Source organism: Oncorhynchus masou, chromosome 24 (genome assembly GCF_036934945.1).
Source record: "Oncorhynchus masou masou isolate Uvic2021 chromosome 24, UVic_Omas_1.1, whole genome shotgun sequence".
NCBI lineage: Eukaryota > Metazoa > Chordata > Actinopteri > Salmoniformes > Salmonidae > Oncorhynchus > Oncorhynchus masou.
Genome location: NC_088235.1, coordinates 49,344,982 through 49,365,072, shown reverse-complemented (window position 1 = coordinate 49,365,072; position 20,091 = coordinate 49,344,982). Strand labels below are relative to the sequence as shown.

The 20,091-nt window shown below is 42.6% G+C and overlaps 1 protein-coding gene across 1 annotated transcript; it reads left to right on the top strand.

Annotated features, from left to right (window-relative positions):
* Positions 1–440: 440 nt before the first annotated feature.
* LOC135512293 (alpha-actinin-2-like) lies at positions 441–18,464 on the top strand. The gene is made up of 21 exons (XM_064934173.1): positions 441–738; positions 4,004–4,118; positions 4,205–4,324; positions 4,532–4,618; positions 4,812–4,899; positions 5,241–5,319; positions 9,881–9,962; positions 10,497–10,582; positions 11,025–11,117; positions 11,306–11,536; positions 11,765–11,912; positions 12,258–12,408; positions 13,183–13,291; positions 13,952–14,092; positions 14,213–14,395; positions 15,211–15,345; positions 15,435–15,614; positions 15,812–15,958; positions 16,774–16,839; positions 16,992–17,150; positions 17,336–18,464. The coding sequence occupies exons 1-21, from the start codon at positions 607–609 to the stop codon at positions 17,492–17,494; spliced, it is 2,691 nt and encodes an 896-aa protein (XP_064790245.1). The 5' UTR covers positions 441–606; the 3' UTR covers positions 17,495–18,464.
* The last annotated feature ends 1,627 nt before the right edge of the window (positions 18,465–20,091 follow it).

Genomic DNA, 20,091 nt, shown 5'->3' with positions numbered 1-20,091 from the left:
ACCTGCTTGCAGAATCACCAGAATCATATTCCTTAGGTCTCCAATGTTGGAAGTAACAGTGTCCAAACCTGGGAATCAAATTCCAAGAGCAATGTCTTCTCATCCTAATGACTTCAGTTATGCTGTGGTGTCCTAGAGCACCTCTGTGTGTACTCAGATGTGAAAGCACTTATTGTTCCAGAATGTATTTTCACGGATGATAGCATTTGAAACTCTGAGTTATCATTACAACAATATAACTATCCATCTTACAATCATACTGATATTATATTAATGAAACAAATACTTATCTGCCTGCCTGCGGCGCGCTCGTGCCCGTGGGTCTGTGAACAGTAGAGCAGTGATACAGTAGAGCCCTGATACACAACGCGCCTGTCACGTGACCTGTCAGTACTAATTGATATCAGCACTTGTCCGGCTGTGGCAACTGTGGCCAGACAGAACACAGGCAAGCGTGAGTGAGAGAGAGAGAGGGAGTGAGCTAGAGAGGGAGAGTGGAAGTTACCCATCTCAGGTCAATAATTCAATTATCAGAGTCAAAACACATGAGGATATTGGAAGACAAAAACGCAGTGAATTTGGGGAAATAGAAATACTTAGGACGCAATGATGACCCAAATAGAGACGACGGTGCATTATGATAACGGATTCGGAGATGAGGAGGTCTACATGATACAGGAGGATGAGTGGGACAGGGACATGTTGCTGGACCCTGCCTGGGAAAAACAGCAAAGAAAGGTAAATCGAGAGAAGATGACGACATGCACATAACCAATTCAACAAATTAACTTTATGCACTGCAGTACTTTATGCACCGGTTTGGGAGTTTACATGACAGCAAATTAACATTTGTTTGCATTTCCAAATGGTTTGATAATTAAATATTAAGTTATTCACGTTGAGCTCAGACTCCAAATCTTCTCTGGTTCCTGGTATTGGGTTCAGACGGAGCCAGGGATCTGTCTTGGCTCAGGTTGACGGGAATATTGACGGACAGATGCGATGGGTACCAGCTAACAATAGCTCAATGAGCGGCTCTCGAACTGCTGCCATTCCACTGATACGCGAGGAATGTGAACTGTCAACAGATGCTTCTTAACACACGATGACATGCTTTGGATTAGAATGGATGCTATATCTAATTTTAACCTCGACACCAAAAGGCATTATAGTGGGTTAATCAAGTGTCCTTGGTGTGGAATTAATTTGTATATAGAAACCACAAAATACTGTACCAAGCATCTGAATATTGGACCCCAACTCAGTAGCCTATCTGTCAACTGGTCTAATACAGAAGGAGGTTACAGTATGTCTTTTTTCAGAAATGCTCACACTTTATTGTCATGGAAGAGGTTGAACAGTGTCTCAACTATCTTCATTTAACAAGGCAAAGCAAATATTTTTGGGGTGGATATTTTAGGTACATGCTAATTAAGACCTATAGGCCTACTGGGTGCCTTCTGCATGGTATAAGCATGGTATAGTTGGATAGCAGTGTTGACCACGTGAGATTTGTTTGCAGATCTCAATAACTTAATTGGCATCTTAATTAAGGCTCTTTATGAGCTTTCCCTCCACCTTAATCCTATTACCCAGTAAGAGCCACCAGGGACGACAGGGCTGCCATTGAATGAGACCTGCTGGCACACTGAAATGTCCTTACCTTTGTACACTAACTTGCCAATTAGGCTACCATGTTCTAGCACAGGCTAGGTGTGCCACCTGACTGTACCAGGTGCCAACTGATTCAGCCGGGTTTGGTGAACGGAGGCAAGTTGGGCATGATTCTTGGAACCAAGAGTGAAAATAATGAATAAACAACCTTCAACCAGTTCATAGGTTTGAACACCTCCTTCAATAACAGGGTTGGTCCCTATTGGACATGGTTCATGTATATATTTATCTCTGAATGTTAGGGCTGTTGGAGGGAGGAATGAGGTTGGCGGGGTTAGGTCTGGAGGACTAGCCATGTTGAACGAGGGGGCAGCAGTCCAATGTCACATACACTTTGGTCTGTTTTGTCATGCTGCGTCCTTTGTTCCAAAGCCTCTAATATTCCTAATTTAGACCGGCATTCCACCGGGCAACCTCTCCAGGCAGGTGGCGTTAACCCACAGTCCTCTGGGGGACCAGGTTAGATACTATAAGAACTTAAGGTTCTTAAGGGCCAGAGGATCACTCCCCCAGTCATGCTGTGTGGACTGGAATGGCTTGAAAATACATGTCTCTGACACATACAAACATTCTCTGTGTTTATGCACAGTACAGTCAACATTGTGTAGATGAGAGCTGGAAGCAGATTGACAGATCACATTCCTGAATGGATGTAAGGAGTCTAATTGAGGCTGATCCAGTAAGGCATTTTGAGAAGGGATGTTCAATGTATCCCATTCAATAAACTGTAGATCGCTCTCAGTTTGTAACACGTGCAAGAATTGACACATTTGAGTATTTCAATTAAGGCCCATAGCCCGTTTTAGCCTTTGCTCTTTCGGTATTCACATACAGCATCTGGAAAGACTGGATAGATAGTGAAAGCAATATGGCTATAGTTCCACTTATCCTTTTTGATTATCATATACTTGTGTTCATTTTAGTAAAAGTGTGGCTTTTTTCTTTTCAAAGAGAAACACATAAGAGAAGAATGCACTGTATGCATGTGACATTTTCTCCTCATTTTGAAATTCAGTTAAAATGTTTTCTTCCTGTCTCTTATCACAAGAGCCACCAGAGCAGGCTACATTTAACACCTTTTATCATCAGCAGTGGTGTAAAGTACTTAAGTAAAAATACTTTTAAGTACTACTTAAGTAGTTTTTGGGGGATGTGTACTTTACTCTCTATTTATATTTTTGCCAACTTCTACTTCACTACATTCTGAAATAAAATAATGTACTTTTTACTCCATACAGTTTCTGTACTACCCAAAAGTACTCTTTACATTTTGAAAGGAAAATGGACCAATTCACAAATTTATCATGAGTACGTCCCTGGTCATCCCTAATGCATCTGATCTGACGGACTCACGAAACACAAATGTTTCGTCTGTAATTTAATACTGTGTGACCTTGGCAATTCGTAATTAAAAAAACAACAAGAAAATGGTGTCGTCTGGTTTGCTTAATATAAGGAATTTGAAATGATGTATACTTTTACTTTTGATACTTAAGTACATTTTAGCAATTACATTTACTTTTGATACTTAAAGTATATTTAAAACCAAATACTTTAGACTTTTACTCAAGTAGTATTTTACTCAGTGACATTCACTTTTACTTTAATCATATTCTATTAAGGTATCTTTACTTTTACTCAAGTATGACAATTGAGTGCTTTTTCCACCACTGATCATCAGGAATGTGAGCTGGGATCTTCTCAAAGCTTTTATCTATACAGTGTTGATTGCCTCTGGGCTCTGTTTGCTATTGTAAGATCGAGTGACTTAATATAAGCAGGAGAGAGTTGTAAAATTTAAGTCATGCATAAGGATACAGTAGAAAGCATGAGCGTTATCGGATAACAAATTATTTTATCCTTTATCCTTTGTAGGCAGTAGGTTGGTTGGAGGGAAGGTGAAATTTGAAACCTAGGGGTTTGCTGACCCTCGACAAATAGGTTCATCTCAATATGTGGCACTTGCCATAGGGACCACAGTCAACACAATTGATGGCCTCTGTCTAAGTCATGCTAAGCTGTTATCTTATAGTATGTTACAACCAAGCGATACACTTACAGTAGCTACCTTCATAAAGTATAGATGGCAAACACTTTCAACTGGGAAGGGTATATTGGAAAATTATGTAAAATGGACTGTAACGTTTTAAAACATTGTGGAACATTCTACCTTTGATGAATAAGACCCTTGATGGAAAACTCACTCAATGTTCTCTGATTAGCTCACAGAAAGTCTCTCTACCATCAATGCTCAAACCCATCCTAAGTTATGTGACATGTACATTGTCCTATTTGTATTTTACTCACCAAAATTTCATTTTATTTGTAGACCTTCACAGCTTGGTGTAATTCCCACCTGCGGAAAGCAGAAACACAGATTGAGAACATTGAGGACGACTTCAGGAATGGCCTCAAACTCATGCTTCTCTTGGAAATTATTTCAGGTACTGTTTGTTGACTAAATAGTTGATAGTTGAATACATTGATTGGTACTCACAGAGAGTTTAATGCTGTTTGCTCCTTCCCTCAGGTGAGAGGTTACCTAAGCCTGACAGAGGGAAGATGCGTTTTCACAAGATTGCCAATGTCAACAAAGCCCTAGACTTCATCACCAGCAAGGGAGTGAAACTCGTCTCTATTGGAGCTGAAGGTGATATTTCATTTGGCCTGTACTTTACCTGTTGGCAGCTCAGTATCTTTTGATTCATTTGAATAATCCATTATCTAATTCACTGAAGCAGGTCTCATTCATCAAAGGTAGAGTGTTCCACAATGTTTTAAACTTGACAGTCCATTTTACATGAACTTTTACAATTATGTGATGAATCTGATGGTAGTTGGATTTTTTTCTCTTCAGAAATTGTGGATGGTAACATTAAGATGACTCTGGGAATGATATGGACCATCATCCTCCGCTTTGCCATCCAGGACATCTCTGTAGAAGGTAATATAGGACAATTCTAACAAAATAGCGTACTTGAGGAAAAAAAACCTGCCTTTGTTATTATTGTATAATAAGTTATGTCCTGCATATGGATTCCGAGTGTTTTTATACTGCAGCTACCTTCCTGGTTTAATGAAATAGAGATCTCACTGGGGAATATTGCTGTTGAACATATATTTCTCTCTCCTCTCAGAAACCTCTGCAAAGGAAGGCCTTCTTTTGTGGTGCCAGAGAAAGACTGCCCCCTACAGAAATGTCAATGTCCAGAACTTCCACATTAGGTGAGAACACTCTTGAGTCTTTTCCTAACCCTTTAGAGTCCAAGCACTGTCTACCCCGGGTTGATGCTGTTCTACTTAGATATATGGAATTGTTTTAAGAAGGTCATACCAAGGATCATTTTGTTATTTTGATTTTGAATTTTAAGACTCCTTGAAGTTACCTAATATGTATTTTTCTATTTTATTATTTTCTATACTAATGTGTTAGTACTAAGTAATAAGAGATGCAAAGCCTGCACACACTATAGTTCTCTAGGACCAGTGTTTGTGACCTCTGCTTTACTCAGTTATCATGCCAATCTGACCTCTGACCTGGTTCTCTCTGCTGCCTGCTGGTGAAGCTGGAAAGACGGACTGGCCTTCTGCGCCCTGATTCACAGACACAGACCTGACCTTATCGACTATGCTAAGCTCAACAAGGTCTCTCGTGTGTCCCAATCACTAACCATGATGGTGTCTGGTGCCTCCCACATACTAACAGAGAAGGGTTCCCTATGTCCATAATATTAACTCCAGTCTTTCCCACAGCGTGGATTAATAGAACGTTATGATGTGGGTGGGTTGACTTTTGAGAAGCAGAAATAAGAGAGTGTTTCATTATGTGTAACTCAGGGGTTCTCAAACTCTTTAGGGCCAGGGACACCTTTTGTGTTAGCAAATTCATCAGGGACTCCCTCATGATCAGAAAACAACTCGAGTGTGTTTAAATTGGCCAACAAGGACTTTTACACTACATGGCTGGACAAACCAATTCTCAGGCCCGGGAAATACCATTTAAAAGTCCTGCCTCTTGGCATTGGAGAGAAAATGTTGCAGTTTTCAAGTTAATTTCCTGCAATTCTACACATTTTGTCTAAGGCAGAGATATTTTTTGTTGTTGCAGCTTTAAAGCTAATATCCTTCAATTCTACACATTTTGCCATGAGGCAGAGATAAATCTGTGCATTTTTAAAGATTCAATTACAGTACATTTATGTCCCAAAAAATGTTGCGGGGGTGATAGTATTGAGTTAAAAAAAATGATAATTGGTGTGGTACTGTGGATACCAATATCTTATTATCTTAACTTATTCCATTTGCCCCAAAAAATGAACCCCTGATTTAACTCACCCAATGTATTCCTTACTGATTTCTGCATTCACTGTCTTACTGACACGCTCACCTGAATGACCCACTATTGTATAAAGCTGGAAGGAAGGTTTAGCCTTTTGTGCCCTGATACACAAACACAGGCCAGATCTAATCAACTATCAAAATCTGAAGGTATCATATGTGTAGGTACAGCAGTGTTTGAAATCTCATAAAAGTAGACTTTGTTGTGTGTAGAATTGTGTGTGCAGTGTGTAGTAGTAAGGCTCTGGAGCAGCATGTGTGCATGCTGTGTCTGTGTGGAGTCTGGTGTCGCTAGTGCAATGGGCCTGCCTGCTCTGCTTGGAGAAGAGGGCGGAGGAGCAGACCAAGGAACCGAGAACAGAGAGAATAAAAACGCAAGGAAATCAAGATAGCAGTCGCAGCTGTACAGATAACTAATTCAAAGCACTCTATGATGTCCTGTCTCTTTGTTAATTCAGCCACTTAGCTAACTAGCAAGTCAAACCAAATACTCAGCTGGACTCACCATCTGCCACATTCTCCCTTTGTGCTATTTACAAACAAACACGTGACTGGCTCGACTGTTCTGAGAAACTATGGTAATCTTCATAATGTAAAATAATGTTACAGGTGAAGTTCCTCTGCGTCCACATCACTGAGAACCTGACACGGTCCCTCAACAACACCACTCTGGTGAAGAAAGTGCAACATTGCCTCTACTTCCTCAGGTGTTTGAAGAAATTTGGCATGTCCCTCAGGACACTCTCCAATTTCTACCATTGCACCATTGAGAGCATCCTGACTGGCTACCTCACGTCTTGTACGGAAACTGCTCCGCTTTTGACTGCAAAGCCCTTCAGCAGATGATGAAGATGGTCTAGTCCATCACTAGGGCCAGGCTCCCACCCATACAGTACATTTAGTCCAAGGCTCGTAACATCATCAAGGACCCCACACATCCCCGCCACGGACGGTTCTCTCCTTTACCGTCTGGCAAGTGGTATCAGAGCATCGGATCTCAAACCAGGCTCAGAGACAGCTTTTACCAACAAGCCATCAGACTGCTGAACTCCTGAACCGGGACCGACCACCTCCACACCTTGCACTGACTCTTAGTACACATGCACTCGCTCACACATTCACTCACACACACTTGTACATATGCATAAACATATGCATAAACACATACACACACACACACACACACTCACACACACACTAACAAGATCTCACGGTCTTACTTCAATATTCAACGTTTGTCCAGGGGGCGATAAATAACTAGGATAAACATCCTGCAGGATCATACTCTAAAACATCATGAGAGTACGACCCTACTGCACACAGGAAGTAGCGCAGGTCCTAATCCAGGCAGTTGTCATCTCCCATCTGGAGTACTGCAACTCGCTGTTGGCTGGGCTGCCGGCTTGTGCCATCAAAACCCTGCAACTTATCCAGAATGCTGCAGCCCGCCTGGTTTTCAACCTTCCTAAGTTCTCACGTCACCCCTCTCCTATGTACATTCCACTGGCTTCCAGTCGAAGCTCGCATCCACTACAAGACCATGATGCTTGCCTACGGATCAGCAACCTACCTTCAGACTATGCTTAAACCCTACACCCAAACCCGAGGACTGAGTTTTGCAACTCTGGACTCTTGGCCCTCCTACCCCTACAGGAGAGTAGCTCCCGCTAAGCCCAGTACAAGCTCTTCTCTGTCCTGGCACCCCAATGGTGGAACCAGCTTCCCCCGGAAGCTGGAACAGAGTCCCTGCCCATCTTCCAAAAGCACCTGAAACCCTACCTCTTCGACGAGTATCTTAAATAATCCCCTCCTCATCTTGGCTATTTCCAAATACATTGGTATATGGTATACACAGTATAACGCCCAAGCCTAGTACACACTGGGGAATTACATATATTATTTATTTCATTTATTAGTGTGCTTTAATTGCTCTTATGCAAGCTTTTATAGAACTGGCAGCAGATCTGCTCAAAGTTGAATTAGAATAACCGTAGACCACTTAAACTGGTGCAAAACTTCCACTCAAGGGTGGCCAAAAATAACTTACTGTAAGCCACACCCTCATTAAACCACGCCTCCTATTTAACGAGGCCCACCATTACAATGCACAAATCCTGTCAATAAGATGGCACAGGTGGATTCGATTCATCATTGTATCTAATGGTGGGTACAAATATCTACCTTCAGCAAATGTACAGATCGGTACCATCACTAATCATTAGTGGACCCTTGGGGGTACATAAAATAGGTTTGTGTCCTGGGAAACAGAAATGTACCCTAACTGCCTCCTGGGTGGCACAGTGGTTAGGGGTGCTGTACTGCAGCGCCAGCTGTGCCATCAGAGACTCTGGTTTCGCACCCAAGCTCTGTCGTAACCGGCTGTGACCGGGAGGTCCGTGGGGCGACGCACAATTGGCCTAGCACCGTCCGGTTTAGGGAGGGCTTGGCCGGTAGGGATGTCCTTGTCTCATCGCGCACCAGCGACTCCTGTGGCGGGCAGTGTGCGCTAACCAAGGTTACCAGGTGAATAGTGTTTCCTCTGACACATTGGTGCAGCTGGCTTCCGGGTTGGATACGCGCTGTGTTAATTAAGAAGCAGTGCGGCTTGGTTGGATTGTGTATCGGAGGGCGCATGACTTTCAACCTTCGTCTCTCCCGAGCTCGTACGGGAGTTGTAGCGATGAGACAAGATAGTAGCTACTACAACAATTGGATACCATGAAATTGGGGAGAAAAAGGGGTAAAAAAAACAAGTACCCTGTAACTCTACGTATTTTTGGGAGAATATGTGATGATTGTAACTTTAAAGAGTAGACTACTACAGTGTGGAATATACAGATTTGTGTCCTTCCACCGTGTAAACTGTGGCCTCTATAATACCGAATGACATTTACAGTACATATCCATCCTTGTTAATCTAAAAAAAAAGTAACATAGTCCATTATGGTTTTCCCAGGAGGCGGAACTGACTTAGCCCTGACTGTGAATAGATGAAGAAATATGAGCCACATCCCAATAGAGCCCAGGGTTTACCTCAGCTGTGGTGGGCAGATACCTCTAAAAAGAGGCAGCTCTTTATAGGGCAATCACTATATCCACTGTTTGGGAATACACATAAACATGGATAGATCTGGGCAACCCAAACCATTCAGAATGTTGTTTAATACAGAAAAGAGCCAGTTTTAGTAGAGGTGTCCCCCCTCTCTCTCATAAAATATGCACGTGGACACACACATACACACACACACACACACACACACACACACACACACACACACACACACACACACACACACACACACACACACCTCTGCCCCCCCACCCCCCCCCACCCCCAAAAAAAAAAAACTCTCCCATGCATGCATTGGACCCAGACAGGCCCTGTCAGCTGTCATGTCTGGCTCCAGGTGAGTGGGCTCAGTAAGCCATGAGTGTTAGCTTGCTGAAATGGCTCCATGTGGGGAACAGGCCCATGGGTATCTGCCCCCCCCCCCCTGAATCCCTGCAGCTGCCACTGTCCTGTAACAGGCTTTTCCCCTTCATCCGGCATCAGTGGAACAGACTTAGGACAATAGTAGCAGCATGAGCCCTCTCCTCCCACTAAACAAACTGACTCACCCTACCCCATTAGTGAGGAGACACTTACTGACTGTCTGTCACATGTTTGGTTAATACATCACTGGGTGCAGGACAGTTTGAAAATCTGGTTTCAAATACTGTACATGTGCACGTTTCTTTTCATGTTAAATGTAAACGAAAACATGACTGTATCTTAGTTTTAAAAAGTGTAATGGTGTTAAGGTGGCGTTGAAAGACAGCTATATGCTAACTGCTATGTAACAATACAATTGGAACGTATGTTTTCTAGGATGATCCTATGGGGAACCTGAACCTGGCCTTTGAAATAGCAGAGAAGCACCTGGATATTCCTAAGATGCTGGACGCAGAAGGTAATGTCTTCTAAGGAAACAACGTTTGAATTCGGCATTAGCTATAGGCATCTTGTTTTGCTCAATACGAAAACATAAACCATCTTATTTGGTACTGTAATGGTGGGAGTCAGACTATGGGCTTTGTTGCAGGATTGTCTGGAGGAGATTGCCAGGAGGATTGTCTGTACTTGTATGAACGTTTTAATGATAAAGTCCTATGTACCTGGTATCCCACAGAGTTGATAAGTGCAGCAAGGCCAGACAACAGAACTGTTATGACTTATGTGTCCAGTTTGTATCACACATTTGCAATGGTACAGAAGGTGAGGGCACATTGGTCAAGCTTTAGGTCCTTGTTTAGACCCCTTGGCCATAGACCAACCCACTTTCCTTCCAGGATAGCCCTGGGCTAAGACGTTCAGGTGTGGAGTCTCTATCTGTGGTCCTTTTCCTCTGTCGGTACTCTTGTGTTTTCTGTCTCCAACTTGAGTGTCTTCCTCCTTCTCTACTTGTTGTCCGTCACCCTCTTCTGTCCCTCCGTCCACACTGTAGACATCATCAACACTCCTAAGCCTGATGAGAGAGCTATCATGACCTATGTTTCCTGCTTCTATCATGCTTTTGCTGGAGCTGAGCAGGTATACAGCTCGCACCATGAACAATTTGAATCGAGTTTGTGAATGCAATATGTTTTATGTACAATATCCCCAAATCATTTGATGATGGTTACCATGTGTCAATCATTCCACTTAAAATAAGCACATGATAATCCAATCATTCAAATTTTCGAAGGTCTTATTTCCCCGTCACTACCAAAAACACATATCCTGGTCTGTTCTCTTCGCTAGCCTGAAAGTTGTTTGACATCATACTAAGTTGGTCAATTGTGAGTTTGACATTGACATGCATGTTTTTGAAATGACACACACAGATTGCTTTAAATGTATGATTTAGATGGTGTGCATGTTGGTGGGGTGGGGGGTAATTGTATGAGGAATTGCATTAGATATGCGACAACACCCTCACCTCACCTCTCTTTCCTCCCTGACCTCATTTCTCCATCCTCCCTCCCCTTGGTAGGCTGAGACAGCAGCCAACAGGATCTGTAAAGTGCTGGATGTGAACCAGGAGAATGAGAAACTTATGGAGGAATACGAGAGGCTGGCCAGCGAGGTAAAGCATACTTTTGGATATATGCTTTCATATTGGTGAACTCTCTTAGGGACATAGTTCTACCCCACTTGGAAATGTCCAAGTATTCAAATCAAATTCAAAGTCCAATTCAACTTAATTGATTTGAGAGGAATAACAACACACAAACCCCATAGCTCCACTCCATCATTACCTTCTGTATTCCGTAGCTACTGGAGTGGATCCGCCGGACCACCCCATGGCTAGAGAACAGGGCCGCAGAGAAGACCATGGTTGAGATGCAGAGGAAGCTGGAGGATTTCAGGGACTACCGCCGCATGCACAAGCCCCCCAAGGTGCAGGAGAAGTGTCAGCTGGAGATAAGCTTCAATACCTTGCAGACCAAGCTGCGCATAAGCAACCGGCCTGCTTTTATGCCTTCTGAAGGAAAGATGGTATCTGTAAGTGTTAACACCCAACATTCAATGATGAATCATATGAAACTGATGAAACACAAGCCACCAGTCAAAGTACAGTAGCTATAGATAGCTATGGATATAGGTCATCCAAAAGACCAAGGTAAAGACCAAGGCACTCTTACCAGAATATTGAGAAAGTTAAAAAAGCTATTTTAATAGCATATCAACTGAGTGTGATGAGCGTGTCTTTGTGTCTCCATGTTGCTGTAGGACATAGCCAGTGCATGGCAGGGGCTGGAGGGGGCTGAGAAAGGTTATGAGGAGTGGCTTCTGACCGAGATCCGCAGGCTGGAGAGACTGGACCACCTGGCTGAAAAGTTTTGCCAGAAAGCCACCACCCATGAGACCTGGGCTAGTGGTCAGTCTGGGCTATTATTGTCTGTCTGTTCAGTGTTTACTTATGTCTCTGGTATGTCTAGAGTTTGACCTTTGAATGTAAGTGATTAGCTCCAAATTCTTTGAGATTTTTCAATGGGAAAATGTCAGAGTAAATCTTCAGCATTTGTTTTGACTAACGGGAGATTCATGGCCATTGCTCTCGCTTTCACTGCCTCTGTCTCTGTCTCTCTCTCTCTTTCTCTCTCAATTCAATTCAAAGGGCTTTATTGGCATGGGCAACATGTTAACATTGCCAAAGCAAGTGAAGTAGATAATATATAAAAGTGAAATAAACAATAATCTCTCCTCTCTCTCTGTGACCAAGGTAAAGAGCTGATTCTATCTCAGAAGGACTACGAGACTGCCACCCTGACGGAGGTGCGGGCATTGCTAAGGAAACATGAGGCATTTGAGAGTGACCTGGCTGCTCACCAGGACAGGGTGGAGCAGATCGCTGCCATCGCACAGGAGCTCAAGTGCGGACTTTTCCTCTAACCCTCACTCCTAACCATCATCCCTACCAAATCCTATTCCTAAAATGGCGTTGACAAGGAATACAATCTGCATTCTACTTAAAGGAAAATTCCACCCAAAAACCAGTCCATTGTTGATATAGTCCCCAAATGTTTTGCATGTAAGCAATCACGTTTTTTAAGATATAGAACTTTCAAAATACATAAATATGGTATGATGCACGTTATCTGTGATTAGGTGTGGCAACAAATACATTTTAAGTTATGTTATTGGGCTTTCTCCATTCTGTTAATTTTCATCAATTTCCTGAACTAATTTCCACACTGTACCACATTTGTTTTGTCTTTGTGTGCCTCTCTTTCGTAAATAAGTCACTTTTCCTTCATAAGAATACTTATTCTCCTCTGTGACCATGTTTTTTCAATGGATTCACTTGCAATTTTTATTTCAGTGGAGTATATTGCAGTCGGATGATTTCTGGGGGTCTCTAATTGGCAAGCTTGTTCTCTCTAAGTTGTTGACTTGGTCTGCTAGTAAGTTAGCTAGTAGTTGTCAGCTGTTAACAGTTTCTTACTGGCAATAAAAATGCATGATTGACATATTTTTTCAGTCATTGCTAAATTATTTAATGTAACAAATAAAAAATGTAAATACTGTTAGAGAAGGTACAGTAAAAATCCAAACTGGTCCATGCATCAATACCAGTATTATGTTAGTAAAACACAGTACACTTCCAGCCCTAGATTGACCAGTATGTTTCCTGTGGTGTTGTGCAGTGAGCTGGACTATCATGGTGTGGCTTCTGTCAACAAGAGGTGTCAGAGCATCTGTGATCTGTGGGATCAACTTGGTACATTGACCCAGAAGAGGAGAGAGGCTTTGGAGGTGAGTGGAGGGGGTTGAGGTTAGGGACAGGACATGCTATGTTCTCAGCTAAACTGCGCTAAACCCAGTGAAAAGCAAGCCGGCACAGTACATCTCGGTAGTGTGAAAAGAGAACCAGTTCCATCAATCCAGTTGAGAACTGAGGAGGTAAAGCAGTGAATGACGTAACCCTGGGTTGGGGTGGAGTGTTCACAGGTCAGCTTAATCCATAATAAAGTTACATCTCATGTATTTTCTATTGCGATAGCTAGGCATTGGGTCTTGGGAATGAAGACACAGCTGATTATTGGTTGCCCACTAAGTCTTCTGACCGAAATAAGGGGAAGAACTAAAGGCACAATCATGTAGATATGGCAGTATCCAGCTGGCAGGATGCCCACAGTCCCCTTCCTCTGAGCCCCTCTGATCCATACTGTACGCTCATGACTTGCAAATGTCAAAAGACCTTTATCCAGGCCTGGGATTAGGGTGACTGACATGGGCTGCTGTCTGCCACCTGCCCCTGCCCTAATCCATGTAGACCATCTTGCCAAACTCAGGGGTCAATTGGGTCACGTCAATGTGATGCATCCTGGGATTAGCATCCCAAACAGGTGAAGCAATATTAATGAATTGTCAATGAGATGAATGGCAAAGTTCTTTCTCGCTCCTGTTTTCCAGAGGACAGAGAAGCTGCTGGAAACCATTGATCAGTTGTTCCTGGAGTTTGCCAAGAGATCAGCACCTTTCAACAACTGGATGGAAGGGGCTATGGAGGATCTGCAGGATATGTTTATTGTACACACGATCGATGAGGTCCAGGTACGTAATACTCACTGTTACAATTTAATCATACTACCGTTGTTACAAATGTTGCAGCCATGTAATTTTGGTTCAGTGCCCAAAGTACACTGCAACCTCTCCTCCCCTTCTCCCCTGCAGAGCCTGATCTCTGCCCATGAGCAGTTCAAGGCCACCCTCCCAGAGGCAGACGGAGAGAGACAGGCCATCCTGGGGATCCACAACGAGGTGCAGAAGATCTCCCAGAGCTACGGCATCAAGGCCAACCTCCTCAACCTCTACAGCACCATCACCACAGAGGAGCTCCTTGCCAAGTGGGACAAGGTACAACCTTGAAAATGTACATACATAAACTTGAGACACACATGCACACATATGCATTCACACTCAATGTTAGTGGTGGCTGTTTAACAGTCTGATGGCCTTGAGATAGAAGCTGTTTTTCAGTCTCTCGGTCGCAGCTTTGATGCACCTGTACTGACCTCGCCTTCTGGATGATAGCGGGGTGAACAGGCAGTGGCTCGGGTGGTTGATGTCCTTGATGATCTTTATGGCCTTCCTGTAACATTGAGTGGCTGCTGCCAACACACTGACACTGACTCAACTCCAGCCACTTTAATAATGGGAATTGATGGGAAATGATGTAAATATATCACTAGCCACTTTAAACAATGCTACCTTATATAATGTTACTTACCCTACATTATTCATCTCATATGCATACGTATATACTGTACTCTATATCATCGACTGCATCCTTATGTAATACATGTATCACTAGCCACTTTAACTATGCCACTTTGTTTACATGCTCATCTCATATGTATATACTTACTCGATACCATCTACTGTATCTTGCCTATGCTGCTCTGTACCATCACTCATTCATATATCCTTATGTACATATTCTTTATCCCCTTACACTGTGTATGAGACAGTAGTTTAGGAATTGTTAGTTAGATTACTTGTTGGTTATTACTGCATTGTCGGAACTAGAAGCACAAGCATTTCGCTACACTCGCATTAACATCTGCTAACCATGTGTATGTGACAAATAAAATTTGATTTGATTTGGCATGCACATACACAGCCAATTTCTGACAGATTGATGTATGCGTTGTTTCCATGTTGTTGACCAGGTGAAGAAGCTCGTTCCCCAGAGAGAAGGCTCCCTCCAGGAGGAGCTAGCCCGGCAGCATACTAATGAAAGGTTGAGACGGCTGTTTGCTACCCAGGCTAACCTCATAGGACCCTGGATACAGACAAGGATGGAGGTCAGAGAGTCAGCCATCAGTTTAGTGTCTAAGGGTACCCTTGGATCCGGAGCAAAAACCTGGTTTGCTAATTTGTTTGGTTCTAACAGGAGATTGGGCACTGCTCCCTGGAGGTGGGCGGTACATTGGAGGACCAGATGACCCAGCTGAAGCAGTTTGAGCACATCATCGTTACCTACAAGCCCAACATCGACAAGCTGGAGGGAGACCACCAGCACATCCAGGAGTCCCTTGTGTTTGACAACAAGCATACCAACTACACCATGGAGGTACTGCAGAGCAGTACAGATAGCACAGAGAGACGGTCTCTACATGTGGTCTATATAGATTAGATGTGGTCATGGGGATAATGATGATGGATGTCATCAAGACCCCAAAGTGCATTTTTGGAATATATTGTTGACAGCTGATTAATCTGTCTGTCTGTGTCTATATCTGTCGGTGTGTTTAATCGTCATGGTAAAAGCACATCCGTGTGGGCTGGGAGCTCCTCCTCACCACCATCGCCCGCACCATCAATGAGATCGAGACCCAGATCCTGACCCGCGACGCCAAGGGCATCAGCCAGGAACAGATGCACGAGTTCCGCTCCTCCTTCAACCATTTTGACCGGGTATAGTACTCTATCCACACCCTGGGCGCCCGGTTCTCAGTCTCATATAATAACACTTAACCTGAATGGCATGTTAAGTAGCATAATACCACTGACAATAGTTTTTTTACTGTCATGCCTATCTTATTCAGAAGCTGCGTAAGGAAACTGGGGTAATATGTTGTTGTTGATACTGTAATAGAATGGTCACTGCTCTGTGGCCTTAAAAAATAATACCATTCCAATTTGTCTGTATAATGTATACAATTTCTATTTTTTATATTGGTTCTACATTGTTGTAATGCTGCATGTTATGGACAGTGGACACTTGTGTGTGTTTGTGTGTGTGTGTGACACCTCTGAGTGAACTCTAACACCTGATCCCAGGAGAACACAGGAAAACTGTGAGGAGATCAAGACCTGTCTGATCAGCCTTGGTCATGTGGGCAATGAACATCAGGTACTCACCCCTACTGACCTCTAACCTTTCATGATTCCTGACTGACTCTCATTGACGACTTAGCCTTCTTCCATCCTTCTAGAACAGACCAAATTTGCTGCTACCTCACATATTTCCCAGTTCTATCTATTTTTTCAATAGTGGGCTCTAAATAATACACTACATTATGACTATGTTGGCGGTAGCAGCTTTCGTCTGTGGTTGTGTGTATGTGTCCATGTTTCTGATGTTAGCTTTGGTCTTCTCCCCTACCGGATCTCCACTGCTCTACCATCCACTTTCTCTTGGTCTCCCTCCCTCCTCTCTATCCCATCCCCTCCCTGTGAGGTGACCTACTCCCAACCTCCACCCTATGACCCTTGACCTCCGACTACAGAAGAAACACGGGGCGATGGACACTGATGACTTTAGGGCCTGTCTGATCTCCATGGGTTATGATTTGGTAGGGGTCTCAATGTTCTCACGCAGAATTACAGTATGCAAATAATGCATACTAATACCAAGAGGTATTAATTCTATGTGTAATAACGAACAAAGATATCAGTGCTCTTGTCTCTGATCTCGCACTAATATCTCTCTCTCTCTGTCTGTCAGGGTGAAGTGGAATTTGCCCGTATCATGATGCTGGTTGACCCCAGTGCCACTGGCATGGTCTCTTTTCAATCATTTATTGATTTTATGACCAGAGAAACCGCTGACACGGACACCGCCGAGCAGGTTGTGGCATCCTTCAGGATCCTGGCAGCCGATAAGGTGTGTGTGTGTGAGAGAAAGTGAACAGGAGTGTGACAATTGAGTGGAACATGTCAATCAAACAGATGGGGCAGATTCAGTACAATGGTCAACACGCATATTATTCTGTCAGATTATTAATATTTGCTAAAGCGGATTTACCTACATGAGCCCGTGTTCTCTCTGTTTTTCTCCCGACTCCACAGCCCTACATCCTGGTTGAGGAGCTGAGGAGAGAGCTCCCCCCTGACCAGGCAGAGTACTGCATCTTGAGGATGCCCCGCTACAGTGGCCCAGGGGGATCCGCAGGGGCGCTAGACTACACCGCCTTCTCCACTGCCCTCTATGGAGAGAGTGACCTCTAACCCTGCAAGATGATGCCCAAAAGTGACCTCTTGACCCCACCCAATACGTCTGGATAAAATTCCCTTTAACCAAACACACAAATGAGAGGTGGTTACCTATGTTAGAGTCACAATAGGTAGATACATTTAGCTACTTATTGTAACACAATAGTTTCCCTCATATGAGTTCTGCGGTGAAGTGAAGACAGAATAACAGTTTTTCTTATCTGCTTTAAGGAGTAACATGATTATATAACCTACAATAGTTCAATATAATATGTTTATTGACCACAGTAATAGGGGCAGTTGGATATGTAGCTCGAACAGAAAAATAGCAGGCTAATAGCATTTTCTCCTCATCTTCTTTCAGTGCCTTATTAGGAACTACAGTATGAGTTCTAACTGGTAATAAGACAAAAACATTGAAGTTAGATGTTGAACTGATGCTGGTTTCCAGTGGGATGTTGTTTATGTAACCAAAATGTACTTGTGGTAAAATCATAGCTCATGTTTCCTGCTCCATGCAAACCTTTCTCGCATCACATTTTACCCAATATATATATATATATATATATATATATATATATATATATATATAAAGAACAGTTATAGGCTATGATTGATTGATAAAATAATAGGTTGAATAGTTAACAAACAATGTACAGTATATTTCTCACACCCAAAGCTAAGAGAAATCATTGTTACATTTTCTTATTTGAGAACATAAGGAGCTTGGAACAACGTTGCCTTTTTGATGATATTGCTTATTTCCTTAAATCCTATGAGATTCCTACATACTTTGAATCAAACCTCAAAGAGGGTTAAGCCCTAAGTTAAGCAGTTGAGATTTCCCATTTGAAGACAGGGTGGGAGAAGAGAATCCATGTACTATTCAATCCAAAGCAACAAAAAGAAACATTTGACAGTTTGAGAGACTGTTGACAGTAAACTTTGTAGTTTCAAGTGATTTGATTATTCAATAAACCCTCTTCCTGATCATCACTGATGTTTATTTTTCTTTACATAATAAAAGAGTGAAGTTAAATACAACATTGTGTTTTTCTATTCTTTAGGCCTAATCTGTAAAAGCCATATTTCCTTTCATTGAAGTTGATTAAAGTAGGCTATATGAAAATCACAGTCACAATTCAAACATGGATATAATCAAATAAAAATGATCTGCAAAATCTGATGTGAATATCCTACATTTGATAAGATTGGCAGGGCAAGGGCTCTCAGTGGTAGCATTCCTGCAGTCAAAGGCTACTGTATGAGTGTGATTATGAGCCCAGACAGGCTATATTGAGCCGTTTTGTGCCAAAATGTAGGACAAAAGTGGGGATAACGTAGCCTAGTTACCTGACACCACCTCTTTAAATGTAGTAGGCATATATTCCACAAGCATAAACCTCCTGACAAAGAGGGGTATTTATTAAGTCAGTTCCCACTAATCACTGACAAATGCTGATGTCTTTTGGACGTTTGAGCAAGTTCGAATCCAGCAAAAGAAAGTTGTTTTTGAGATTTTTGTTTTAAACCTATCCAAAACCTTAAAACTTACCTTAACCATTCGGAGTTAATGCCTAACCTTAAGATTTCTGAGTTAATGCCTAAGCTTAACCCTATCCTTAAAAATGTGTAGTTAATGCCAAAACTTAATCTTAAACAACTTGAAATTTGACATTAGCAACAACTTCGAAATTTAACATTTCAGAAACATGGATGAACCTCTATTCTGGAGTGAGACTGAAAGCTAGTTGAACTTGAAAGCCCTGATCGCTAAGTTCATTTTAAGATGTCAGGCTCACTACCCAAACCAGACACAATTTGTTTCAAGTGCCCAAGAGATGTCATGTGATCTCCTACTGCTCTCTAGTGGATGAACTAGGAATCAGACAGAGGATATACATCAACAGTTGAGTAGAGACTTCAGCTTTCTCCCCATACAGTGAATTCGGAAAGTATTCAGACACCTTGACTTTTTCCACATTTTGTTACGTTACAGCCTTATTCTAAAGTTGCTTAAAATGTTTATTCCCCTCATCAATATGCAAACAATACCACACAATGACAAAGCAAAACAGGTTTCAAGAAATGTTTTCAAATTTATCACAAATAAAAAACTGAAATATCACATTTATATAAGAATTCAAACCCTTTACTCAGAACTTTGTTGAAGCACCTTTAGCAGTGATTACAGCATTGAATCGTCTTGGGTATGATGCTACAAGCTTGGCCCACCTGTATTTGGGCAGTTTCTCCCATTCTTCTCTGCAGATCATATAAAGCTCTGTCAGGTTGGATGGGGAGCGTATTGTCTGCTCTTTCCAGAGATATTCGATCAGGTTCAAGTCCGGGCTCTGGCTGGGCCACTCAAGGACATTCAGAGACTTGTCTTGAAGCCACTCCTCCATTGTCTTGGCTGGGTGCTTAGGGTCGTGGTACTGTTGGTAGTTGAACCATTGCATCTGTCTGAGGTCTTGAGCGCTCTGGAGCAAGTTTTCATCAAATATATGTCTGTACTTTGCTCTGTTCATCTTTCCCTTGATCCTGACTAGTCTCCCAGTCCCTGCTGCTGAAAAACATCCCCACAGCATGATGCTGGTACCACCACGCTT